At 35.1% G+C, this 23,334-nt stretch overlaps 1 protein-coding gene across 3 annotated transcripts in view; it reads left to right on the forward strand.

Moving 5' to 3' along the window:
- Positions 1–23,334, forward strand: part of IKZF2 (IKAROS family zinc finger 2) — a 159,974-nt gene that overhangs the window by 96,568 nt on the left and 40,072 nt on the right. For 2 of the 3 annotated variants that reach the window (XM_015558121.1, XM_006778933.2), the window contains exons 4-5: positions 9,149–9,415; positions 15,522–15,689. In XM_015558121.1, the coding sequence (XP_015413607.1) occupies positions 9,149–9,415; positions 15,522–15,689 (435 nt within the window). The remainder of the gene's footprint in view (positions 1–9,148; positions 9,416–15,521; positions 15,690–23,334) is intronic. The other variant, XM_006778930.2, reaches the window with a different exon arrangement.

Below are 23,334 nucleotides of genomic sequence, written 5' to 3' on the forward strand. Positions count from 1 at the left end.
GCTGTCTTAACCTACCATGGATAAGTCATAGTCTGACAAAAGAATATAAAAAAAGTTGGGGGGGGGTGCAGGAAGAGGATTGACTATTGACTAATTCTTCAGGAACTAGTCGTGCTACATGGACCTATCACTTCCTTAAGACCAAAGTAGATTTTCAAACTAAGAGGTGGTTACTTTGAGTAGGTATATATACTTCAGACTTAATATAAAGTATTAATTCAGTAGGTCAGTTTATGGAAACTTTCAGTATCTTTATTCTTTGTGACCCCTGTGGACTGGAACCCCTATTATCCTCTTCAACTGATGGACACAGTTTTATAGCACCTGAGAGATCTATTCGCCCATGACTGATATTTGTCCTAACTATAATACTAATATTAATTACTTGTTTAATTGGAGAGCCATTATGTCATAGAAAGATGGCTAGGCTAAGAGGCAGATCTTGAGTTGATATCAGGCACATTTACTAACTTTGTGTACTTGGGAAAGTCACTTAACAACCATGACTCTATTTATTTGTGCCAGCCCTACCTACAATTCACTGTAGTTTGATTATCAAATAAGGCAGAATATGTATTTTTTAAATTATAAAATCTATATATATAAAAGCCTAAGTGACCATTACAACCCGTCAACCCAACAACCTGTAGACGCTCCTTGCAGGAGCTGCCCCCTGGTGGTCAGTGCACTCCCACAGCCAACCTCCCGCTGTCCCTCCCCCTAGCCAGCCAGCCCTGATCAGCCCTGATCTGCCCTGATCGGGACTGGGCCTCCGATCGCTAGCCAGGCCGAGGGACCTCACCCATGCACAAATTCGTGCACTAGCCCTCTAGTATATAATAATATAATTTGTTATTTTCTATTATCGCTGTTATTATTATTAGGATTCTAAATCCTTAGTGTAAAAAGACTATTTTATCTAACCTAATATTTTTAGGAACATCAATTGTGAATTTCCATATAATAGATGATGCAGCTAAGTCAAAATAAATTTACCAAGTTCCTTACTGAGTTAAGTGGTAGAATAAGAGGTCAAGACCCTGGTATCCTGCCTTTAGGTGCAGGGCAACTTTCATTACTCTGTCCTCAGAGTAATGATAGTATTTCAGAAATCAGCACTCTCTTAATCTAGCTTTTCTAATGGGTTTTAAAAATACATGATCTAACTATACTGGAGAGAGAAGAGAGTGGAGAGGAAATAGATGAGGTGAGGCGAGGTAATGTACAGACGTAGAATGCTACCCACAAGTGGCTCAACTGCAGTTCAGTAACAGCCAGTGTCTGGACTTGTGCAACCATTTATAAAAGGAAAATGTCAAGGATGTTGTGATAGAGCCATTTTGCGAGACTTACCCATTTATTTCTTTATTCACAGTTAAGTAAAGGTTTAACTGTGAATAAAGGAAATTTGAGGAAATTAAAAAAGCCGCACATATCTTAAAATAGTTCTGGTTGTGGCGATTTTGTTTTAATTGTTTAGACTGTTCATAAGTTCTTAGTAAATGATTGTGTTTTCCGTAAGAGTTTTGAAGGCAGTTTGTTTTTCTAACACATTATTTAAACAGCTGCTGGCTGTTAACATGGATTTCATCATGTTTAGTGTTTCTGTTTTGAAAGTTTAAATGAGAGAAAGATATATTAGCTCAGAAGCAACTTCAACAGATTATTAGATAGACATATTGATTCAATTAGTGTGTATAAAACCATTTCAAGTATCTGACATAGACAGGGAGAAATTGATGCTGGTAAGTAATAACTACCCGTAAGTGTCCTCTTGAATTCTCACACAACAGAAACCAAGCAAATAAAAGTCCACTTAAACATCACACCTGAAAGATCCCCTTCCCCCCCATCCTACCCCCCCATGCACAATTTGGTAAGTAAAGAATGGTATTTCAGTTATCTTTTATTCAGTACTGTGAAACCAATATTTTATTAATTCCCTTTAAAAATTAAAAAAAAAACTATTTTGGAAACTACACAGAAATAAATCATTACATTGATAATAATTAATCTAGAAAGCCTTTTTTATATTCTATAAGATCAATCAATATTGCATCCTTTTTAATAGAACAAATAAATCATAATACTTTTGTATTATTCTCTTGGCTAGGAAATTTGAATAGTCTGTTTAAGGGTTAAAAGAATCAAGTCATACTAAAAATAAAATTTCAACGCCGAAGCCGGTTTGGCTCAGTGGATGGAGCATCGGCCTGCGGACTGGAGGGTCCCGGGTTCGATTCCGGTCAAGGGCATGTGCCTGGGTTGCGGGCACATCTCCAGTGGGGGATGTGCAGGAGGCAGCTGATTGATGTTTCTCTCCCATCGATGTTTCTAACTCTCTATCTCTCTCCCTTCCTCTCGGTAAAAAATCAATAAAATATATTAAAAAAAATAAAAATAAAAAAATTTCAAGTTGTAGAAAGTTTAGTTTAGATATTAAAAATATTTTAATAATGATATTTTAGGATCTGGTTACTATGATATTTCTAAAACTTGACATTTAGAAATGATAAGGTTATCTATGAAAACCAAATGCTAAGGATGAGGCTAGAATTTATTCCTTCAATTTGATCACTTAGAATTAATTGACTATATTTTATCATGCATATAAAAATTACCTTTTCCTCCCAAATCATAGAAGTTAAGACTTTCATTATTTGATGACATCATTTGACAGACATTGCAAAATCTTTGCTGTAGCACATAGATAGATAACTTAGTGAAGGTATAAAGTAAAGGGAGTAAATGCCAAATTTCTAAGGAAAAATCGTTTTACTTTTAAGTACTGTTCAGGTCAGTAAATTTATGATGTAACCAAATTATATATGTTATTGAAATATTTCCTGTACTCTTCTTATTCATGAACTGTGTTATGACCTTGACCTGCGTATATACTATCCTGTTAATATGGATTCTTTATTTAATGTAATCTTCAGCTTTTTGCCTTAAACCTTCCTAATCACAGCAAAGTATTACAGGAACAGCAGGGGCTTTAAAAATCACCGAGCCAGCCAATATTTATTAAGCAAATTCAGTTTGGGTCTTTGTTGCTTATTGGTTGAGGTAGATGACTTTTACAAGTGTGAGGTCTATGACTGTATTCAACAACATTATATGTTTTATTTTTCGTTTTATTTTAAAATGGTATACATTTGGGTTTTAAATTATTTTTCCAAGCATAATAATAATAAATACAATTTTCATTAAAATGTAAACTGAATTAGCCCTAGCTGGTTTGGCTCAGTGGGTAGAGCATCGGCCTGCAGACCAAAGGGTCCAGGGTTCGATTCTGGTCAAGGACACATACCTCGGTTGCAGGCTCCTCCACAGCCTGGGCCCTGGTCCGGGCTCCTGCAGGAGGCAACCAATCAATGTGTCTCTCTTACATATATGTTTCTCTCTGACTTTCCCTCTCTTTTCCACTCTTTATAAAAATCAGTGGAAAAATATCCTCGGGTGAGGACTAACAATGACAACAACAAAAGTAGACTGAATTAAAATAATTTGTTTTTAACAGCTTCACAAAATAACATTTTTTCACCATTTGGTTTCCACACCCTTACCTCATTTTTTTACAGCAATGTATATCTGTTTGCCTGTTTAAAGACCTCCATTGCGTTATCTCTGTATTTAACACCATAATAGTGAGGTAAAGGCAAGTCTAGTGTAACTTTACCCATTCAGTGTCATGTATCTCGAAACCATGATTATTGTGAAGCCTTTGAGGCTGAGAACCCACTGTGGCTACTGAGGAAACTTTTAAATTGAAAATAGTTTGACGTGCGAGTCACTCAAAACAGGAGCTTCTAAGTTTCATTTTACTTCTCAGCATTGGTAATGCTCATTTGTAAATGGAAATAATTAAACTACGTGTCTCTATGGCATCTATGTGCTATTTCTAATGTTTACGAATAGTATTTTGAAAGCATAAACAGAGGCGGGAGGAAACTTTAATTCATAAAAGTTTTTTCATTATGAAGAAATTCTTGGTACTAATATGTATGTAAAACTTTTTATCCTGGAATATATTCAAAGCTTGTTCTATGAAAAATTGATCATAACATCTTTCTCTTCACTATTATTCTTTCCACTTGTTCACAAACTTCTTAAATCTACTAAAAAATCAATATAACAATTACTTAACATTTTCTTGATTATAAATGCTTTAAAATTAATGATCTTTTGTTTTAAAAGAACTTTTGTTTCAAACTGTAAGCCATATCTCCTTTAAGTTAAGGGAAAAGATACCTATATTAACAATCTTTACTTTATTTTGAAAATATTTCAATATCGATATACTATGGATAACAAATTGATCAATTAATTAAAATCTTATTTATTTTCTTTTCACTCTAATAATTTGTTGTTACAAAACATTGTTTTTATTAAGCTGTATAGCTTGATAGTACAAAATAATTGTAAATTCCCACAGATATACCTGAATTTTACATTTTTCATTTCATATTAAGGAAACAAACTTAAAAATAAATCTTAGGATGGAGCTTTATAATAACATTTCACTCACACTAATAAGTTTTAATCTTTATAGACAGTAGCCCAGTTATGAAAATGTCTTCCTGTTTTACCAAATTATAAAAGAAATACCATATAATGAAGAGTGAGAATTTAATTTCAAAGGTTTCATTGTTAATGTACTTAATGATTACATAATGACTAATTATTATAACAGGTTTATATATTATAGCTATAAAAATCATAAGAAAACTCTTATATGAATATATAAATTATAGTTTAGAGTATACTTAAGTTTACCAAGCACTTGAATCTAATCATTAGTAAAATATAGGTGCTCTGCTTTAATCAGAAACATCTTAAGTATTGAAAATAAATTGTGCCAAAATTTCTTTTATATTCTTTGCATAGGGAACATTTCTTTCTATTTCATTGTTAAAATTGAAAGACTACTTTAATTAATTCTTTTTCATCCTAGAATTTCAACCTAATTTTAGAGAGATGGGTTGAAATTTAATTTGGATGGGATTTTGTTTGTACATAGGCCACCATATCTATGCAAACTTTAATATATGATATGCGTATATAAAAATATGTTGCAGTCCTGCCCTGGCCAGTGTGCTCAGTGGTTTGAACATCAGCCTGTCCACCAGAAAGTTGTGGGTCTGATTCCCTGTCAGGACACATACCTAGGTGGAGGGTTCAGGGTGCTTAGAGGCAATTGATCAATGTTCTCCTCTCTATCTCTCTCTCTCTGTCTCTCTCTCTCTCTGTCTCTCTCTCTCTCTGTCTCTCTCTGTCTCTCTCTCTCTCTCTCCCTCTCTCTCCCTTCCTCACTCTCTAAAATCAATAGAAAATAATGTTTCAGTTTATTGATTTATGATATAATACAGCAATAATGTGTACATTCATACTTGATAAATGTATAGTTTCTTAGAGTATAACATTGTTAAAGATTACTATAGCTTTCATTTCCTCTATTTCAGTTCTAGCAAATATATACTTTTTTGAATATTCATTTAAGTTTATTCTGTTGGTAAAAAAAATCCTAAGTATAATATCAAATAATTTTTAAAATGACATTTTTACTTAGGTTTGATATTATATTTTGGTGTCCATATTTTAGTATTCTCATTAGGGAAAATATGATAATTTAATGTAAGATCAAGTCATATATTTTCATTTTTTATCTGAGAGAGAAACAGAGATAGACAGACAGATATTGATTTGTTGTTCCACTTATTTATGCATTAATTGGTTGATTCTGTATGTGCCCTAACTGGAGCTCGAACCTACAACTTTGGTGTATCCAAATGATACTCTAATCAACTGAGTTATCTGGCCAGGGCCTCAAGTCATATTCTTAATAATTATATGTTGTTTTGAAATTTAAGAGGCCCATAGTTTTACATTCAAAAGCTATTCTTTAAGATATACATTTCTTCAGTTTGTGAACTGGAATGCTGATAGACTTTATACTCATTAAATACATCTTATCAGATGTTGACTAGTTCAGAAATATTAATGATGACAATTCTGTGACATTTGTAATCTTTAATATATCACTTAAAATGAATTATGGGAAGTTTGTTCATAGGTTGGTATATGAAGTAAGGCTATATAAACTCATACTTTTCATTTGTTTTCTTCTGTTTTTTCTTTAAATGACAATTATGAGTAAAATATGGGATTATATATGGTAACCAAATAATGTTTTGCACTAATCAGAAAAAGGTATCATAGAAGAATTTATTGGAGTATGAAAAAACCTATTAAAGCAGGATATAGAATCCAGAAGCCATAATTGAAACCCTAAAAATTCAAAATTTACAATTAGCATACATGCTAAAATATACCCTTGAGAAAAAAAAGATGAGCCAAATATTTTCAAGACATATCAAACAGAGCTAAGTTCCTTAGTATATATAGCATTTAAATACAGTGAGATAAGGCTGACAACCTAGAAAAATGGCCAAAGAACTTTAATAGTTCTAAAAACAATAACACCAAAATTTAAACATAGGAAAACTTGCACAACTCATAATAAAAAATGCAGATTAACTACTAGAGTTAAAATGCCAATGGTTATTTATCAGATTCCTAGATCCTATAGGTATTGTACAATAATATCTATAATAGTAATTAATAAGCAATAATCTTACATTTCTATTGATAGAATGCAAAAGAATAAATTGCATTTGTAACAAATAAATGCAGGTATTGAAAAAGAATAATGTAGGTTTCTGAGTACTAATATGGGGAATATTAAACAGATATTGTTAAAAGAAAAAAACAAACTTAAAATGACATGAATTATAAATTCTGATTTTTTACAAAAGAGACTGTACATTCACACATGTACACATAATACTGAATCAGAAAATGAGGATAATGGTTGCATTTAGACTGGAACTAAGGGATGGGTAATAAAGGACTTCACTTTTTATTCTTTATGTTTACATTTTCTTCCTATGTTCATGGTTTCTATAAACATATAAAACAAGTAAAAAGAAAGAAATTTTTAATCAAATTAAGTAAAACATCTAACTGAATACTGTCTGAAATACCTCCTATATGCCACAACTTTCTTGATTTTGTTGGGGATATTAAGGTGGATAAAATATTGTCCCCACTCTTCTGAAAAATCAGTAAAGTAGAACTAATTTGTAAATAGGGTAAAAGTCAACATAGTAGATGTTCTATTAGAGATGGGCCAGAAGGGATATATATATATATATCCCTTTTAGACCTCAGTGTAGTTTTACATCCTATAAGTTAATTAATCTGCACAAAACCTCTTGGAATAGAACACTGTCCAGAGAAAAACAACAGCCAAGCCCATTTTTACTAGTATATTTACTCATTGAATGCTCATATCAGTACTAGGAAGTGAGTACCACTATCATCCCAGCTTAACAGAGGACGGAGAGAACTAAGTAACTTGCAAAAGTTGTCACTCCTTGTACTAAGTGCCATTGCTAGTGTTCAAATCCAGGTTACAGAACCCAGAGTCTGAATAGCTCAACCATTCTGTTCAAACTTTATTCTGTAGTCTGAATTTATCTTGTCTTTGCAAACAAAAGACATAAGATTCAGAGGTTAAATAATTAATTCAAGATTACACTGCTAGTAAATGTCAAAGCCAGTGCTAGAGCCACGTGCTCCTGACTAAATCCAGTGATCTCCTTGGTGTGCCAGTCCACCTCTAGTTGTAGGGGAGTCCTGAGTATAGAACAGGGGAGGAGCCATTTGATAGCACTGCCCATCATCAGTACTAATGACAAATCACAGAATGTGTGGTTTCTTTAAGAAAACAATTGCAGTGCAGAAAACTTCCTTTTTGTGAAAAGGTTTCCTCTATTCAAGTAATACCAAATGATTTGTTTTGCTCAGTAACTTGGATATGATTTCTTAAGAAATTTTCAAGATTACTAGATAAATAACTGGTATTTATTTAAAACTTGCTTCTGCTCTGTGAAAAGACTCTGTCAGCATTCCAGAATGAGGGCCATTGCTCGCAAAATTCCAACTTTTCTGTGGGGTGATCCAAACCCAGTAAACAGAAGGCATTGCATTTCTTAACAGTCACAAGTGTGTACATGCAGGCGATGCCATTTCTGTCATTCATTGCTTTTCAGTGTGCACATCTTCAAGTTGAAACACTTTGATTTGCAAGGCTAATGTGTTCCATGGAGAAATGTTTTCATATAGGGAAAAAAAAGCAGAGTAGCTTAAGAGCATCTGAGGTCTGTGTACTCTACACCACATTTATACAGGTCTTAACTGAATGTATGCGTTTAGTCTGATTTTAGGGTATTGGCCTGGACAGTGTGCCTTCATATGTCTAAGACATTTGCTGGATTAATATCCTGAGTTGTTTCTCTTGCTCAGTTCACAAGCAGATTTACACAAGTACTCAGATGTGAAACACAGACCATGAAGATTGTGTGTGTGTGTGTGTGTGTGTGTGTAATGATTGTTAAATTAAGAAGAGGTATGGCTCAGTGGATTAAACAGTATCTAATCTTTTCCATTATCCTACCTCAGTCTCAGGAGCCTTAATGACATACTCAACAGCCAATATCAGAATTATTTAGAAACTTGCTTTAAAAGTATAAAACTTATTTCATTCATATGTAGAATCTAAAACTGAAAGCAACAAATGAACAAACAAGAAAAACAAACAAATGAAAACTTATAGACACAAACAGTAATATGGTGGTTCTAAGAGGGAAGAAGAATCAGGGATACAAAAGGGTAACGTGGTCAAATGTATGGTGACGGAAGAAGGTTAGACTTCGGGTGGTCGGCACAAAATGCAATGTACAGATGATGTATCAGAGAATTATGTATTTGAAACCTATGTAACCTTATTAACCAGTGTCACCCCAATACATTTAAATTTTTTAAAAAGAGAAAGAAATGTGTGCAGAAATAAAGTGTCATTCTGGACTCTTAGAGCTTTCCTGAGCCATCTTCACTTTCATGCCAAAGCTTTATGAAAATATCATAGAGTACGGTGTGGGCTAAAATTGCATTGGTGATGGATTGTATTCTACTTAATACAGCATTTCCAACCATGGTAATAGAATGGAAGTAGGTAGGAGAGAGAAGTAGGTGACGACACATAACATGTATCTAAAATATCTTCTTGCTTCTCTTTAAATTACAGCAAATTCAGTAAAGCTAGAAATGCAGAGTGATGAAGAGTGTGACAGGAAACCCCTGAGCCGTGAAGACGAGATCAGGGGCCACGATGAGGGTAGCAGCCTAGAAGAACCCCTAATTGAGAGCAGCGAGGTGGCCGACAACAGGAAAGTCCAGGAGCTTCAAGGCGAGGGAGGAATCCGGCTTCCGAATGGTAAACTGAAATGTGACGTCTGTGGCATGGTTTGCATTGGGCCCAATGTGCTTATGGTACATAAAAGGAGTCACACTGGTAAGCAGCTGAAAGAATACCCTGATGACTGCCTGTGACATCTGATGTTGATATTACCTGACATCTATTCTCTTTCCTTTTTATTCAGGGGTGGCAATGGTGAAACTACCTTTTCAGAATTCCGCTAGTATTGGATTGCTGAAAAGCATCAGAGAGTAGCCTGGGTCTTGACTTCCAGCCTTCAAATCTGAATAGCATATCAGAAAAGAAGTTTGGGATTCAGTTTCCACAGTTCTTAATATAGCAATAATATGATAAGGGTTCAAAAGGTAGAGGAGAATTTCATTGTGTAACTTAATCTTTTTGTATTTCTATACATTTTTGCCATACCCATGGGCAGGTAATACAGTTTGCTAGCAAAGAGTTGATATTCTAAAATGGTATTCATGCATTTATATAGGGGTAGATCATTTTACACATTATCTAATTAATTTCTTGGAATACAATTTCCAATCAATCTTTGCATACCATGGGTCACTATAGTAGGCAGATATTTATTTTCCCCAGTTTGAGGATTTTACCAACTTCATGTTATTTTTTTTTTACCATAAACCCTACAAGGAAATATGTAGGGTGAGTATAGTAAAGGGTGGTGGGTGTGGAGGTAGGAATCTGTAATTGTGAAATAGGATGAGGAAAAAGACCTTAGATTAATTTAATATATACTTTTAGAGTTTTGAGTACTGTGAAACACCAGCCAAATGAAAAGGCCTTATTGAAATTTCTTCAAATATTTTGGCAAAAAAACAACAACAACAAAAAACAGAAATGTGATTGTGGCAGATAATTGACTCTTAAGAAAAGTTTCCAATTCACATAAAAATTTACTTAAAGGTAATGATAGCTTTAACTATAATGCAAACTAGTATTATTTAATAAAATACCAATAACTAATACAATCAGAACTTTAAATATGATAGTCTTCTAGAAGAGAGATAAATTATAATAAAGAAATTGATTTAAAATTTTGATTTATAAATGACTTGTAGGTGCTTAAAACATGATAGATACAAGGTACATTGAAGTTTTTAGTCTAAACCTCTCATTTACACAGGAAGAAACTGAAGCCCAAAACAGTCGAGACTTATCCATTATCCCTCATGTAGTTAATGCATTATGAGGCTAGAGCCAAGGTTTCGTGATGCCCAGAGTGGTTTTGTTCAAATATACAATGCTTGGTATATCAGTATGCCTACATTTTATGGTAAAGTACTACTATAATATGTCTGATATTTTTTAATTATAGTGAGAAGTTAATATGTTGAAATCAGTGTTAGGTTAATATCATCAACTTTATAAGGATTTAAGATTATTCCAAACATACAGACAGTAACATTTTTACATTATGTTTTGTTTTGAATTTTCCTTCAAATATCATTATATTTTAAATATTTATATTTAAAATTTTATAGTAATATTTATATTACAAGAGCACATGTTTTTTCCCCTTTAAAAAAATCTCATGGAAAAATTAAAAGATCAAGCTTGGATTCCATATTTGATAAGATAAAAAAAGGAAAGGCTATAAAATAATGGGCTACTTACTTTCTATGCTCATTAAATAATTCTAACTGCAGTTCTAAAAGACGAGTTGCACAAAGTTATAATGGATTCATTACCTCAGGTTGATCATGTTTAAGAACATGACACTCATTCAAATTTCTAGCAATATAGAAACAAAACAAAGCCGCACATAAGGAATTTTCAGTTAAATTGTCTATAGTGTTCATTTTAAGACTGAAAAGGATACTAAAATCATTTTTTTGTAAAGTTTTAATAAATCTTTTATGGTCTGAGTTAAAATTTGCAGAATATGCTCTCTTGAAAATGTAGGTTAATCAGTGTCTCACTTCTGCAGTGGTTTTCATGATGATTGTTGGGTTTGTTAATAGTAATGATCACATACCTATTCTGTCCATTTGATATTTACTACTGTAGTAGAGTTGAGTTATTTTGATTCTGAAATCTTCTAATTGACTTGGATAATGTTTCTAAATAGTTACGTAGATTTCCACAAGTGCTAGAAATAGGAGATTCACTCAGCTAGAAAAGGCAATGAGAATGGACTAAATAAACCATTTAAAGTACTCTGCAATTGTGTGAACTTTCACTGTTAATGAATGTTTATCAGAGTACTGTAAAACTTCGTACACTTTCCTGAGACAGGGAAGGTTTTGTTAAAGTAATAGTCATTCATGGAGGAGCCTGGGATACCTGCCCCATTGTTGACCTTGAAATTATGATATATTTGTAAAATAGTTATTTTTGTTTGTATTTCTGCTGACCCGGTTTATGCATCCGAGTGGGTCATGACATTTTCTATTCCATTTTAGTACTAGAATAGAATGTCTACTTGAATGTCTTTAATTTAAATTTGATTGAAAAAATGCAGTCAAAATCTAGCAATTCACCGAAGGTTTTCCCCTTGATACCATGAACTACTATATTCATTTTAGAACGTCCACCTCTCACCAATAATGTGGCGCTAGCGTAACATGTACTGCCTTAAATCTTTATACAGCTTTTGGGAAACATATGTTTCTGTGTTTTAGCTTATAAAATATCTAATACAAAATTGATAGTGAAAAAAGATACAACCACCCAACTCCGTAAATGACATGGAGCACCAGATCAAATTCACTTCTTTCTCTTTCATGCTCCATTAAAGTGCCGATTCCAATATCTTATTAATGGGTTGGTGTTATTTCTTTGGCATTTCTACTGTAGTCGGTAATCAGGTAATATTGTCATCGGATACACCAGGCACTCTTCATTGGGAATACAGGGAGAAGAAAAGAAGTAGGGGCAGTAAATAAATTCATGCATAAACATGTACTCATGTAAGCATTATAAATACAGAATATCTTTCATCTTGCCCCTCTTTAGGGGAAAGTACTCTCATCTTTGTACCTTCAAGTTTTCCGCACAATATTTTGTGCATTGCAGCTTCGTGGAGCCCTTCTCCTGCCCTAAGGCCCTGTCTCCAGGTGCTGATTTTTCATATTCATGGGTTATTGTGCCATCCAACACAGGAACACCCTCTGTCTTTGATGCACCAAAGCAAATCGATGCATGTACACTTGCAGTTTAATTGAATATTTAAACAGAGAACTAGAAATATATTTATGAAAGTACATAAAATATTGAAATATAATCTATTCTGTAAGAATGATAACTTCATCCAGTGAATAACTAAATGTGGTCCTTGAATAGATTAGTAGATTAAAAACAAAAACAAAACATAATGAGAATGGACCCTACATGGATCCCGAGTTGTTCATCCAGACTTTTGTAACCACATGCAGGATGATTAGTATCCGATAATTAAAAAGAAAATCAAGATAATTCATGTAAAACAGATCTGTATTCCTCAAAGGTTCATGTGATTGAAATCAGTGTGCATTATTGACATTGCCTCTTCCCTCTTATCCCAAATGGGAGCATGACTACAAACTTTCATGATGCCTCTTTCTTCACTTCTCATGGCTTTGGGAGCATAGCAAACACCTCCACACTAAGACTTACTCACTCAGCAATATGGCGGTATTTCCCGAAATGCCTAGGTCGCTTTTTGTTTCTCCTACTCCTTTAAGGCTGGTGTGGCTCAGTTGGTTGGGCACTGTCCCGTGAACCAAAAAGTTTCTGGTTCAATTCCCAGTCAGGGTACATGCCTGGGTTGCAGACTGGATCCCTAGTAGGGATGGTGCTGGAGGTAACCAATGGATGTTTTGCTCTCATATCAGTATTTTTCTCTCTCTCTTCCTCTCCCTTTCCCCACCTCTCTCTCTAAAAATAAATTTTAAAATCTTTAAAAAAACCCAAAAAACTAAATAACCCTGCTTTAAGACCCGTGAGTGAACTCAATTAGATGAATTTAAAAATTATTTTGAAAACAGTTACCATATTATTTTTAGTTTTTCAATAAGCATGATAGTAAATGATCAATTTAGATCTCTAAAATCAGGATTTAAAAATACTTCAATTGTAGGTGGCTTTAAGAAAAATTTAAATTAACATGCTAGTGGAGTGTTGTCCAAAGGCAAACATGATTTCTGATGTTTTTGTTCACCACCCTAATTTAATTAATTTTAAAGTTATCGCATACTGATTTGTTACTTGCTTGGGAAATTCTACATAGACAGCTTTCAAATGTAAAAATGAAATATTTGGAGTAAAAAATATGATTTAAAATAATTTACTATTTTCCTACTGTCTGAAAAGTTAACTTCAAGAAGCAAGTGCCTCCTTCTCCCTTTTTTTTTATGATTCCATGGTAGGGGTGGGTAATAGAAAACCCTGGTTTTACAAAGTTGTAGAATGCCATTCCATTGAAAAAAATATCAAGGAATCAAGTTAAGTTTATATGTGTGTGTGCAAGTGTGTGCATGTGTGTGTGTAAAATAAACAAGTATTACCAAAATTAGATTTAAATTGTTGACTATTTTGTAAGACTGTATATGAGAGGTTTTAGGTCAAGTATTTCTCTTTTAAACTGTATTTAGTGTTGATTTAACTTGTTAGTTTTAGCAAATGAATAAAAAAGGTAACTAAAATTAAATATAAGGCAACTTTATCTTTTTTAACCTAATACAGCAGTATAGGACATTTTGTAACATAGCTCATCAGATCTCCAGAATTCTTAAGAAAAAACCTTAACCCTTGCTACACACAGCCACAGATTACACATTTTTGGTATGAATTTTATTAAATTTCAAAATGAGCAGGTACTATGGAATTCAAGATAGACTTGATCTATCAATTCCTCAGTATCTTTAGCATTTATGTAAAATCTGTATGATAGAATGTTCAGTGGCAGCTGCTAGAAAGGGCCAGTTTATTTTTTATGCTTTCTAGATTATTTAAATTAAAAGAATCACAATTTGCATTATATTAAAGGCATCCCCAAATGTTGAGGTTTTATTATTATGAATGTTTCAGTTAAAGTTTTGAAACATGATGATTCAGTTCAAAATTTTTTTTAACTATTAAAATTTTAATCATTATCTAACTTCAAGCACAGAAATGGCCCAGTTTATCCAAAAGGGAATTTTTTAAAATTTTATTCTAAACTTTGAGCTTTAATATGATGTATTTATATTTTTATGTGTTAATGTGTATGTTTTATGTATATCTTTAGAAACTAGACAAGCTTAAAATAATGGTATTAAAATAATATTTTCTTCATGGTTTAATTAATGATATTAGTTTGATCCACTTGCCCATTTTACTTCATCAGCTTTATGTCTTTATGTTTGATGACATTGATGACAGCCAGTTGATGGCAACAGACTGAACTGATAATTATGGCTTAAACAGTCTTATAGCAATATCAGTAATAGAATAAAAGACTCCTATCAAACAAATGATTTTCATAATAAAAAGAGAATAGATAAGAAATGTTTGAATGAATAATTTTCTTGGACTTGCTCTCATTATGTAAGGAAGTTTTGCCAAAGCTTTTACTGTTAGTGAGTAGGAGAATTGAGAGACCTGAGCTATATTTGGAGATTTTGTGGTAATGAGCTTCGTAACCTGGTTCATTCACTGCAACTCTCTTGTCCCCCGTTAAGAAAATTATCAGCTAAAGGAGAGAGTTATACTAAAGATGGCTTGCAATTCAAAATCGATGTGATTTTTAAAGAAAGCATGGTACAGTAAAGAGAGCAAGATATAGTCACACTGACAGAGATTCAGTTATCAGCTGGAGTACTTATTGGCTCTGTGACTCTCATCAGATACTTTGATGCTTGCACTTTAGTTTCTTCATTTGTAAATTTTAAAATGCCTGGTTATGTCATTATGAGGACTGACATAGTCTATGTGAAACAACCAGTAACATCAATAAAGTGATGACACCTAGTTGTTCAACCAGTTGTCAATCCAATGACTGTTATTCTTTTGAGTCAATGACAGAAATCCTGTAAAGGTTATATGAAGGGGGGCACTTGACCTAAAGTTTGAGATGTTAGGGAGGTAAGAGCTTAGAAGGCTCAGAAGGGAGATGAATATTCTCTGCATGGGGACTGGCTCTAGCTAACAGTATATGGCAAATTAGTCACTTGCACATAACCTGCCTGACCTTTCTCTTCTCTTTTCCTTCCCGCAGGTGAACGGCCCTTCCACTGTAACCAGTGTGGAGCTTCTTTTACTCAGAAGGGCAATCTTCTGAGACACATAAAGCTACACTCTGGAGAGAAGCCCTTCAAATGTCCTTTCTGTAGCTATGCGTGTAGAAGAAGGGACGCCCTCACAGGACACCTCAGGACCCACTCTGGTAAGTGTCAGCAGCTCTTTGAGAAGAAAGCAAACACAGACTTCAGGAGAGGGCCATAGATAATGCAGAGTAACTTACAGCTTTGGTCCATAGCTAGCAATGACCCAGACAGTATTGTTATTAGTGTGCATTGAATAACTGATAAATCTTGCCCTCCTTATAGAATTGGCTAAAAGGAGCACTGTTAACTGAAGTCTCTTATTTTAAGTCGCCAAAGTAAGAAAACAGCTATTACACAAGTTTTCAATAATTTTTCAATTTTATAATTATTAACACAATAATTGTGGTTAATCCAGGATAATGTGAAATGTTATAGTTACATGCTGATGTTATCATAAAAGAGATGAAAATTGTGATTTTTTTTTTCTGATTACAACACCCAGGCTGGGGGGCCTCAGTGTGAAGTCAAATATTGCTATTTTTAAACTTGAAACTATGCTCATTAAAAAATTGGCTCTTGGAGTATATTTTATTTCCTGTTAGCTCCTGTTTATCTCTCAAACTATAGTCATTGGATGTTCTCTAGAACCTTTCTCTACTTCATAAATCATCATTAAAAATCTTGAAGAAATTCGATTTTTTAAAAATGCTAGAATGTAGTTCTGGAAAGAAGAGGAATGCTTAGAAATCTGAATGAATCTCATTTGACTTTTAGCATGAATTGCCATAACCAAGAAGCTAAAGGTGAAAAATTAGTATAGATACTCTCAAGTAAGTTTTAGATGCTCCTTCTATCCCTAGTGACATATTAAAATTTAATTTTAATATAAAGATAAGATGGAAGTGATATTTTCATCTACTTTGACAAATTGTATTAGAGAGTGCTGTGGATTGTGAGGTAATGTTTGTATTATCTTTCTTTACATTTTTTCCTGTTAACTCTTCAGGCTTTATCTAGTTTTTTAACATGCATCTGGAAATAAGTAAAACTATTTAGATATTAACTCAAAGTTGGGCAGCTATAGAAAGATTAAATTAATGCAAATATTAAAACAACATACTTTATATATTTTAGTTTCCTCCTGACTCAAAGTAATTCACTTATTTCCACTATGACACTTTTATTTTATTTTGAAATTATGCTATGAAAACTATATCTTAAAGTGGTATTTTTATTATAAATATTCCTTATGGAAATATTTTTAAGACGAGTTATTTTCTTAAGCTAGCCATATATTCTGGCTTATTAAACTATTGTTAAGTTGACCAAGGGTTATATAAGACATAGCTTTTCGTGAACATACCTATTGCATGAAATTGAAGCAAAAATAATTTTAAGTACCTGTTTTATTCTTTATAAAATTGTGTTGCTTTTAATACTGTGGTTTAGTGTACACATGTTTCTTTACCTGGCATGTGCTATATTCTCAGAAGGTTTGATGCCTGGAGACATCTCTGGAAGACATTCAATATTCATCTCAATTCCTGTTTCCTTGACTTCATGTTTGTTCTATTAACAACTCTATCCCTGTGGCTAGTGTCTCACAAGTCAAGTCGTCTTGCTTTTTGTGTTAGACTGAGCTGGGCCTCTGCTCTTAACTTCTTCATGCAAATTAAGCATGGTCCATCTGATGCACCTGGTTGGTGGGTGATAAAGTGAGGGGAGGGAAAGATGTCACTCCAGAAATAGGCCACTCATTAGCTTTGGCCAGGCCAGACCCTTAACATTATTTACATGGTTCTGTGTAATTGTAAAGTTTGTGTGTATAAATTGAAGCTGTTTCTGTGAAACTGTATATTTACAAATAAAAATATTGCTACTTTGAGGTTCCAAAGAAACTAGAACTGTGGTTTCACTAACTACAATCATCTTGATGTTGCTATATCAAGGCATCATTTTTGCAGCTATACTTATAGCATACTCCAACTGGCTAATAAAAGAGAGTTTAATGGTGTGATGTTACTGCATCATCAAGGGTATTATAATTCAGTCATCTTCCAACTGGACTCTAAAATATTAGTTATCACCAATGCTTTTCATAATAGAGGAAACTTGAAGTAAAACTGCTAAAATCCATGCTTCTAAATAATCAGAAAGCTCAAGTTGATCATCATAGTGTTCTTCTAGTACCAATTCTATTTTTTCCTCACCCTTTTTGAGCACCTGGGCTGGACAGGTTTCATTATCTGATGGGTGACCCAAACCTTATTTCTAGAAGTTCACAACACTGATGGTCCTGCCACCTTGTACGGGCACAAGAGTAGCTAAGTCAGGGCTCCTCAAACTACAGCCCGCGGGCCACATGCGGCCCGCCGAAAACATTTGTGTTTTTTTTTTACTTCAAAATAAGATATGTGCAGTGTGCATAGGAATTTGTTCATAGTTGTTTTTTTTTTTAAACTATAGTCCGGCCCTCCAACGGTCTGAGGGACAGTGAACTGGCTCCTGTTTAAAAAGTTTGAGGACCCCTGAGCTAGGTAAAGAATCTAATCGACATGCACAAAATAGATTGTCTGATTGGTTTGGGTCACCCTTCAGATACTCTTGTCCAGATTACTAAGAGCCTTCTCCACAGTGGATACCTTCTAGAGGGAATTCACATAGAACATGTCATCACACTTTGTACCAATTCTGAGAGGTTTATTCACACAACTCTCCCCCAGACCTTCTATCACCAATTTTTCAATCTTGTTCTTCCAAGTCCGTGACCATACCATGTATCATTACCTCCGATTTATCTCCTCCCATGCAAAGTGCACAGTCTGAAATTCTGCTAGGGAAATATCCTGTCACTATGGTATGTCAGGGCTAGCCCCCCTTAGTGGGCCTGTGATACAGTGGTCACAACTCATACCAAATACCATGCAATCCACTCACAAACTAGATTCACAGTATCATCCTCCATTTTTACTTGGCTCTAAAGACACCCCATGAAGCCATACATGTGGCTTGAGGAGAGGTTGGGAAGCAGTAGTAGCAGGTATCAGGGACACCTGAGCTATTGCTCATGAAATACACCTGGCTTCCCAAGCCTGCATGGTCTCAGTTTCATTGAACAACGAAATGCTCTTATGTACCTCCGATTCAATGTTATATTGAGTCAGATAACACCCAGTTCATTTTGTGTAGATTGGGCCACATAGTCATTTAGAGTCTGGTGGCCCAGTACTCTGTCTTAAACAGAGTCCAGTACTAAGATAGGAGGAGTTCTTAATAAGAATAAGAATAGTTATTGGTACAGAATTCCATGTCGTTACTCTTAAAAAAAATCTGTACTTTCATACTTCTAATGACAGAGATGTTTTAAAGCCACAGCCATTTCCAAAAAATCATTGCATTGCTGCTGGAACTTAGAGCCAAAGCTGTAGGGCAGCTTTCATCACAGCAGAGGTATGCTGCAGATCCTTTTCCTGCCCCTGCCCTCTCTCAACACCGACAGCCCCGTGAATTCCTGGTACATGCCTCAGAGCAGCGTATCCAATGTGGAATTTATTTCTCCAAAATCCAAGAGAGTGCCAGGTTTGTGCCTCCTTCATGATGACACATGCGAGATGCAGCAGTTTGTCATTTGCTATAGAGGATCAATTCCAACACGTCCAGACCACCGGGCCCATACCATTTCACCAAGGCGACAAGTCTCTGGACTTTTAACGGAGATTATCTCCTACCCTCTAGCATAGATCTCATTCAGGTATCTTAGGTATTTACTACTTCCTGCTCATCGAGTCCAATCAGTATAATACCATGAATGTAATGTTCCAGCTTGATGTTCTGTGGGATGTCAAGATGAACAAGATTTCTGAGGACTATATTATGACAAAGAGAGAGTTGACCTGACCTTCAGGTAAGATAGTGAAAGTATGCTGTTCCTGCAATGGGAAGGCAAACTGCTTCTGATTATCTTTGTTGATAAGGAATTATTTTTTTAAAAAAAATGGTTAATACCTTCATACCTGGTGTCAGGGGCTATTTTAATATGATCCAGTGAAGATACTACACCTAGAAATGCACTTGCAGTTGGCATTCGTGAGGTGATTAAGTCTGCATCCACCCACAGAACCATCTAGGTCTCACATTAGCCTAAAAACACAGCTTCCATGGGTATGGTAGGGATCGCCGCCCCAACCTTTCAGTTTTAGTGACTTCCTTGGGAGATGTGGTAGTTCTCGGGCTATGCTCTCCGATGTGTTAGCCACCAGCCACACATGGCTATTACACACCTAAATATACTGGTACCACATGCTGAAATAGCTTTGCTTAAATTAAATACAGGGGTTGCCAAAAAGTAGGTTTACAGTTGTGAGTATGGGAAACCGTTCATAAAGCTGTTGTAATAATCAGAACCTGGGAGCCTTTTTCCATCTGAACAACTGAAAATCTACATTTGCCCACCCCTGCACATTTAAATCAGGGTGCCCAGATCTATTTGCACATCTATGGCTGTTCTCTCCAGCCAGAGAAGACGGTTACCATCCAGCTTTCCAAGCACACAGGTTCTTTCCTCACCCGGGTAATTATTTGGTGAAGGGAGTGTCCCACATGCCCTGCCAGGGCTATGGTAAAGGGACAGGCTGAGCAGGATGATTCAGAATAGATCCTTTTCAACATTCTTACTTACTTGGGCTTTTGGACTTCTTCCAGTTTGGTCTGCCAGGAAAATTTTGGCATTTCAACATTTTTCTATGTAAGCCATCGTTGAATCAAGGATCAATTAATCAGTCACTCCCACCTGCTCAAGACAATATGCTGAATCCCAAATCCCAGATGAATGCTCATCATTTGATTGGTTTGGCCTGACCTAGCATCCTAGTTCACCTTCTTGGTATAAAACCCTTAGAATCAATCCATGGCATTCCCTTACATGCTACTAGACTCCTGCTGATACAAATCAGCGGAGTTTCCTAAATCTTCAGTGTATTGGCCATCACCTTATGGGTCAGGCTTTAGTTTTTGGCTATATTAGGATCTGACTTGTTGTGAGCCTGGGGTCAATGAGAGGTAATAGGAGTAAGTCCCTCAGTATTTGATCAGATGGTATCATCCCCTATTCCACCCTTTCCCTATCAGTACCCCATTACCAAGACCAGTGGTATTGGTTCTATCCATTTTATTTAGCACGGCAATTTCACAAGCTTTCAAATCAGATTCTGTAGTTGATCTGCAGCTTTATTTGCCCTGAGGCTTAAGTAAGTAGGGGCTTAGAGCTGACTGAGAAACTTTCTGATATTTTACCTCTGGTCTGATTCGAGCATTCAAGGCCTTCGTGTTTTGTTTTTTTTTCCTCTATATTTTTCTTAGTGTCATCGTAGTTATGCCACACTACGTCTTCACACTTCAACAAGTGAAGGCCACAGCACCTAATGCCTTGCCTTGCCCCTGCACTGCATTCCATGCCACCACCAGTGGTAATCTGAGTAATCATGCTGCCGACACATGCCTAGACTTATGTACCAGGATTCTATTATTTCCCTGGTAAGGAGACCATCGTGTTCTCTTCAAACCTGAACCACCCACTGGCAGACTGTCATTTTGATGGACTCTGGCCTTGGGCCACTCCTGCTACCCAAAGCTATCAATCAGGGTTCTGACAGCAAAGCAGCCAGACACTCAAATGGGAAAAATGTGGAGACATCCTTGAAAGGACTAATATTTATAAGAGAATGGTTAGGCATAAAGGAAACCAACCAGGGATGGCGCTCTGAGGCTAGCAATAGCAGGACGTAAATAACAGCCCTATGTCTGAAGAGGCAAGGGAATAGAGAGGTCCCTGGAATTAAGCGAGGTAGGACAGGTCCTGAACACTGACCTTCAATAGGGGAGTGCACATCTGTTAACCTGTGACTGAGGTATAAACACCTTAGCCTCACTCTGTCCACATTAACTCTTGCTGATGACTCACATTAACTGACCCTAAACAAAAGCCACGGGACAAAAAATCCCATTGAAGGATCCAATAGAAATGAGCTTTCTGCAGGAGCAGAGCAGAGCAAAGAAGAGTGAAAATTGCTATGGAGGCAAGACAGAGAATATGCCACAGGTTTACTCAACTTTAAGAACTAGTGCTTAAAATAGCTAGTATAGGGTACTAAGTGTGATGTAATGATTTTAACTTTTTGTGAATATTATTATTAGTAGAAGGTATTTTGCTCCACCCCCCTCACTATGGGTAATGACTGTTCACTAGTTCATTATTTCGTTTTATTTAGCTACGGTGTTGCATAGTATTATTACTGCATCTCCGTAACCTGTATTTTAGATTTGAAAATTTTCCATCTGGTAGGTTGGTATCAATTAGCCCAGAGTTGATGTGCACTTAAGTTTCTGTAAGATTTATAGTTACCAGTTTAACAATAAAAAGACACTTAGAAAAAAAATATATGGCATTCTATATAATTTTTTTTATTATCTTTGCCCACCTCCAAGTCTTTTAGTACTTGTTTTTATCAACTCACCTTTACTGAATCTTTCTAAAGTGATAAAATTAGTTTTTATAGAAAGAACTTTCTTTTTATACTTATTTTATCAGAATATGGATATTTTAATAATTAACATAATTGTAATAACAGATTCAGCTGGGATGAATAGGTGTAGGTAGAATCATGACCGACCCTTAGTATCCAGTTCAACTGCCTGAAGTATTTATGTGGGCACACCAAAGAGGCGCCTCTGAGCGTCAGGAAATCAGTGTCTCAGGCCCCCCATCTTTGTGCTTCTCAAAGGGAATGGAGAGACATCTGTCAAGAGATATTCTCGCTATCACTACTCCTGTTTCATAGGTCATGCAGGCAGAGCCTGGATTCACACTCCAAATTCTGAACTTTATGCTACAGGATAAATAACAGTTCCATGTTTATTCTATAAAACTCTAACTCGATTGAATCAACTCAAATGGTAAAGGAAAAAAAAGCACTATCTGGAAGTCAAGATGTTGACTTCTAGGTTGTAGAATGGGCTCGCTGCAAATGAGCTCTGTGACTTTGAGAAATCACTTAATTTAATCTTTAATCTCCCTGTGCAACTAATATTATATGACGCTAATACAATGTATTATCTTTTCCCCCATGACTTTGCTGATCAGTCTCTGTGAGCAAACCTTAAAGAGAGTAGTCCCCATGCCCCACTTTTTTATTCGCTGTAGTTTGTTTTAGCTTTTAAAATAGATTTGCTTTACACCTAATAAGTCGATGTTTTCAGATGATCTTCCCAGGTCCAATATGATTTTTCCGCTGCTATCTGCTAACCTAAACCTAAGAGATACCCTTGATACAGAGAGTTTCTGATTTTCCACTTGTGGTTCCAGGCATAGTTTGTTCACTCAAAATATATTCCCTTTTAATAAATGGTTAAAGCTCCCTTTGTCTTGTTGAAAACCAACAGAAGTATAAAACAGTGTTGAATTTCCCTTCTCTCATAGAAAATGTGTTTAAGTGTACAAATCTTGATTACTTGATTTGTTTGCATGTTTTAGATTTTCATTGATAACATTTTTAAATTTTGAAAGGATGCCCAATTTTACAAATAATAAAGCAGAGGCCTTTAAAGAGCAAAAAATCTTTGATAGTATGTACCAGTATTTGCCATGGAAAAGTTTGTTTTCTGGCAATAATTTTTAAGAGTATAATTTTATTGTTTTTGGAAATATATCAAACCAATAGTGGATTTTTTTTTTCAGTAGCAGATAATTCCTGTCAACAACTCCTATAT

This window comes from Myotis davidii, unplaced genomic scaffold (genome assembly GCF_000327345.1).
Source record: "Myotis davidii unplaced genomic scaffold, ASM32734v1 scaffold268, whole genome shotgun sequence".
Taxonomy (NCBI): Eukaryota; Metazoa; Chordata; class Mammalia; order Chiroptera; family Vespertilionidae; genus Myotis; species Myotis davidii.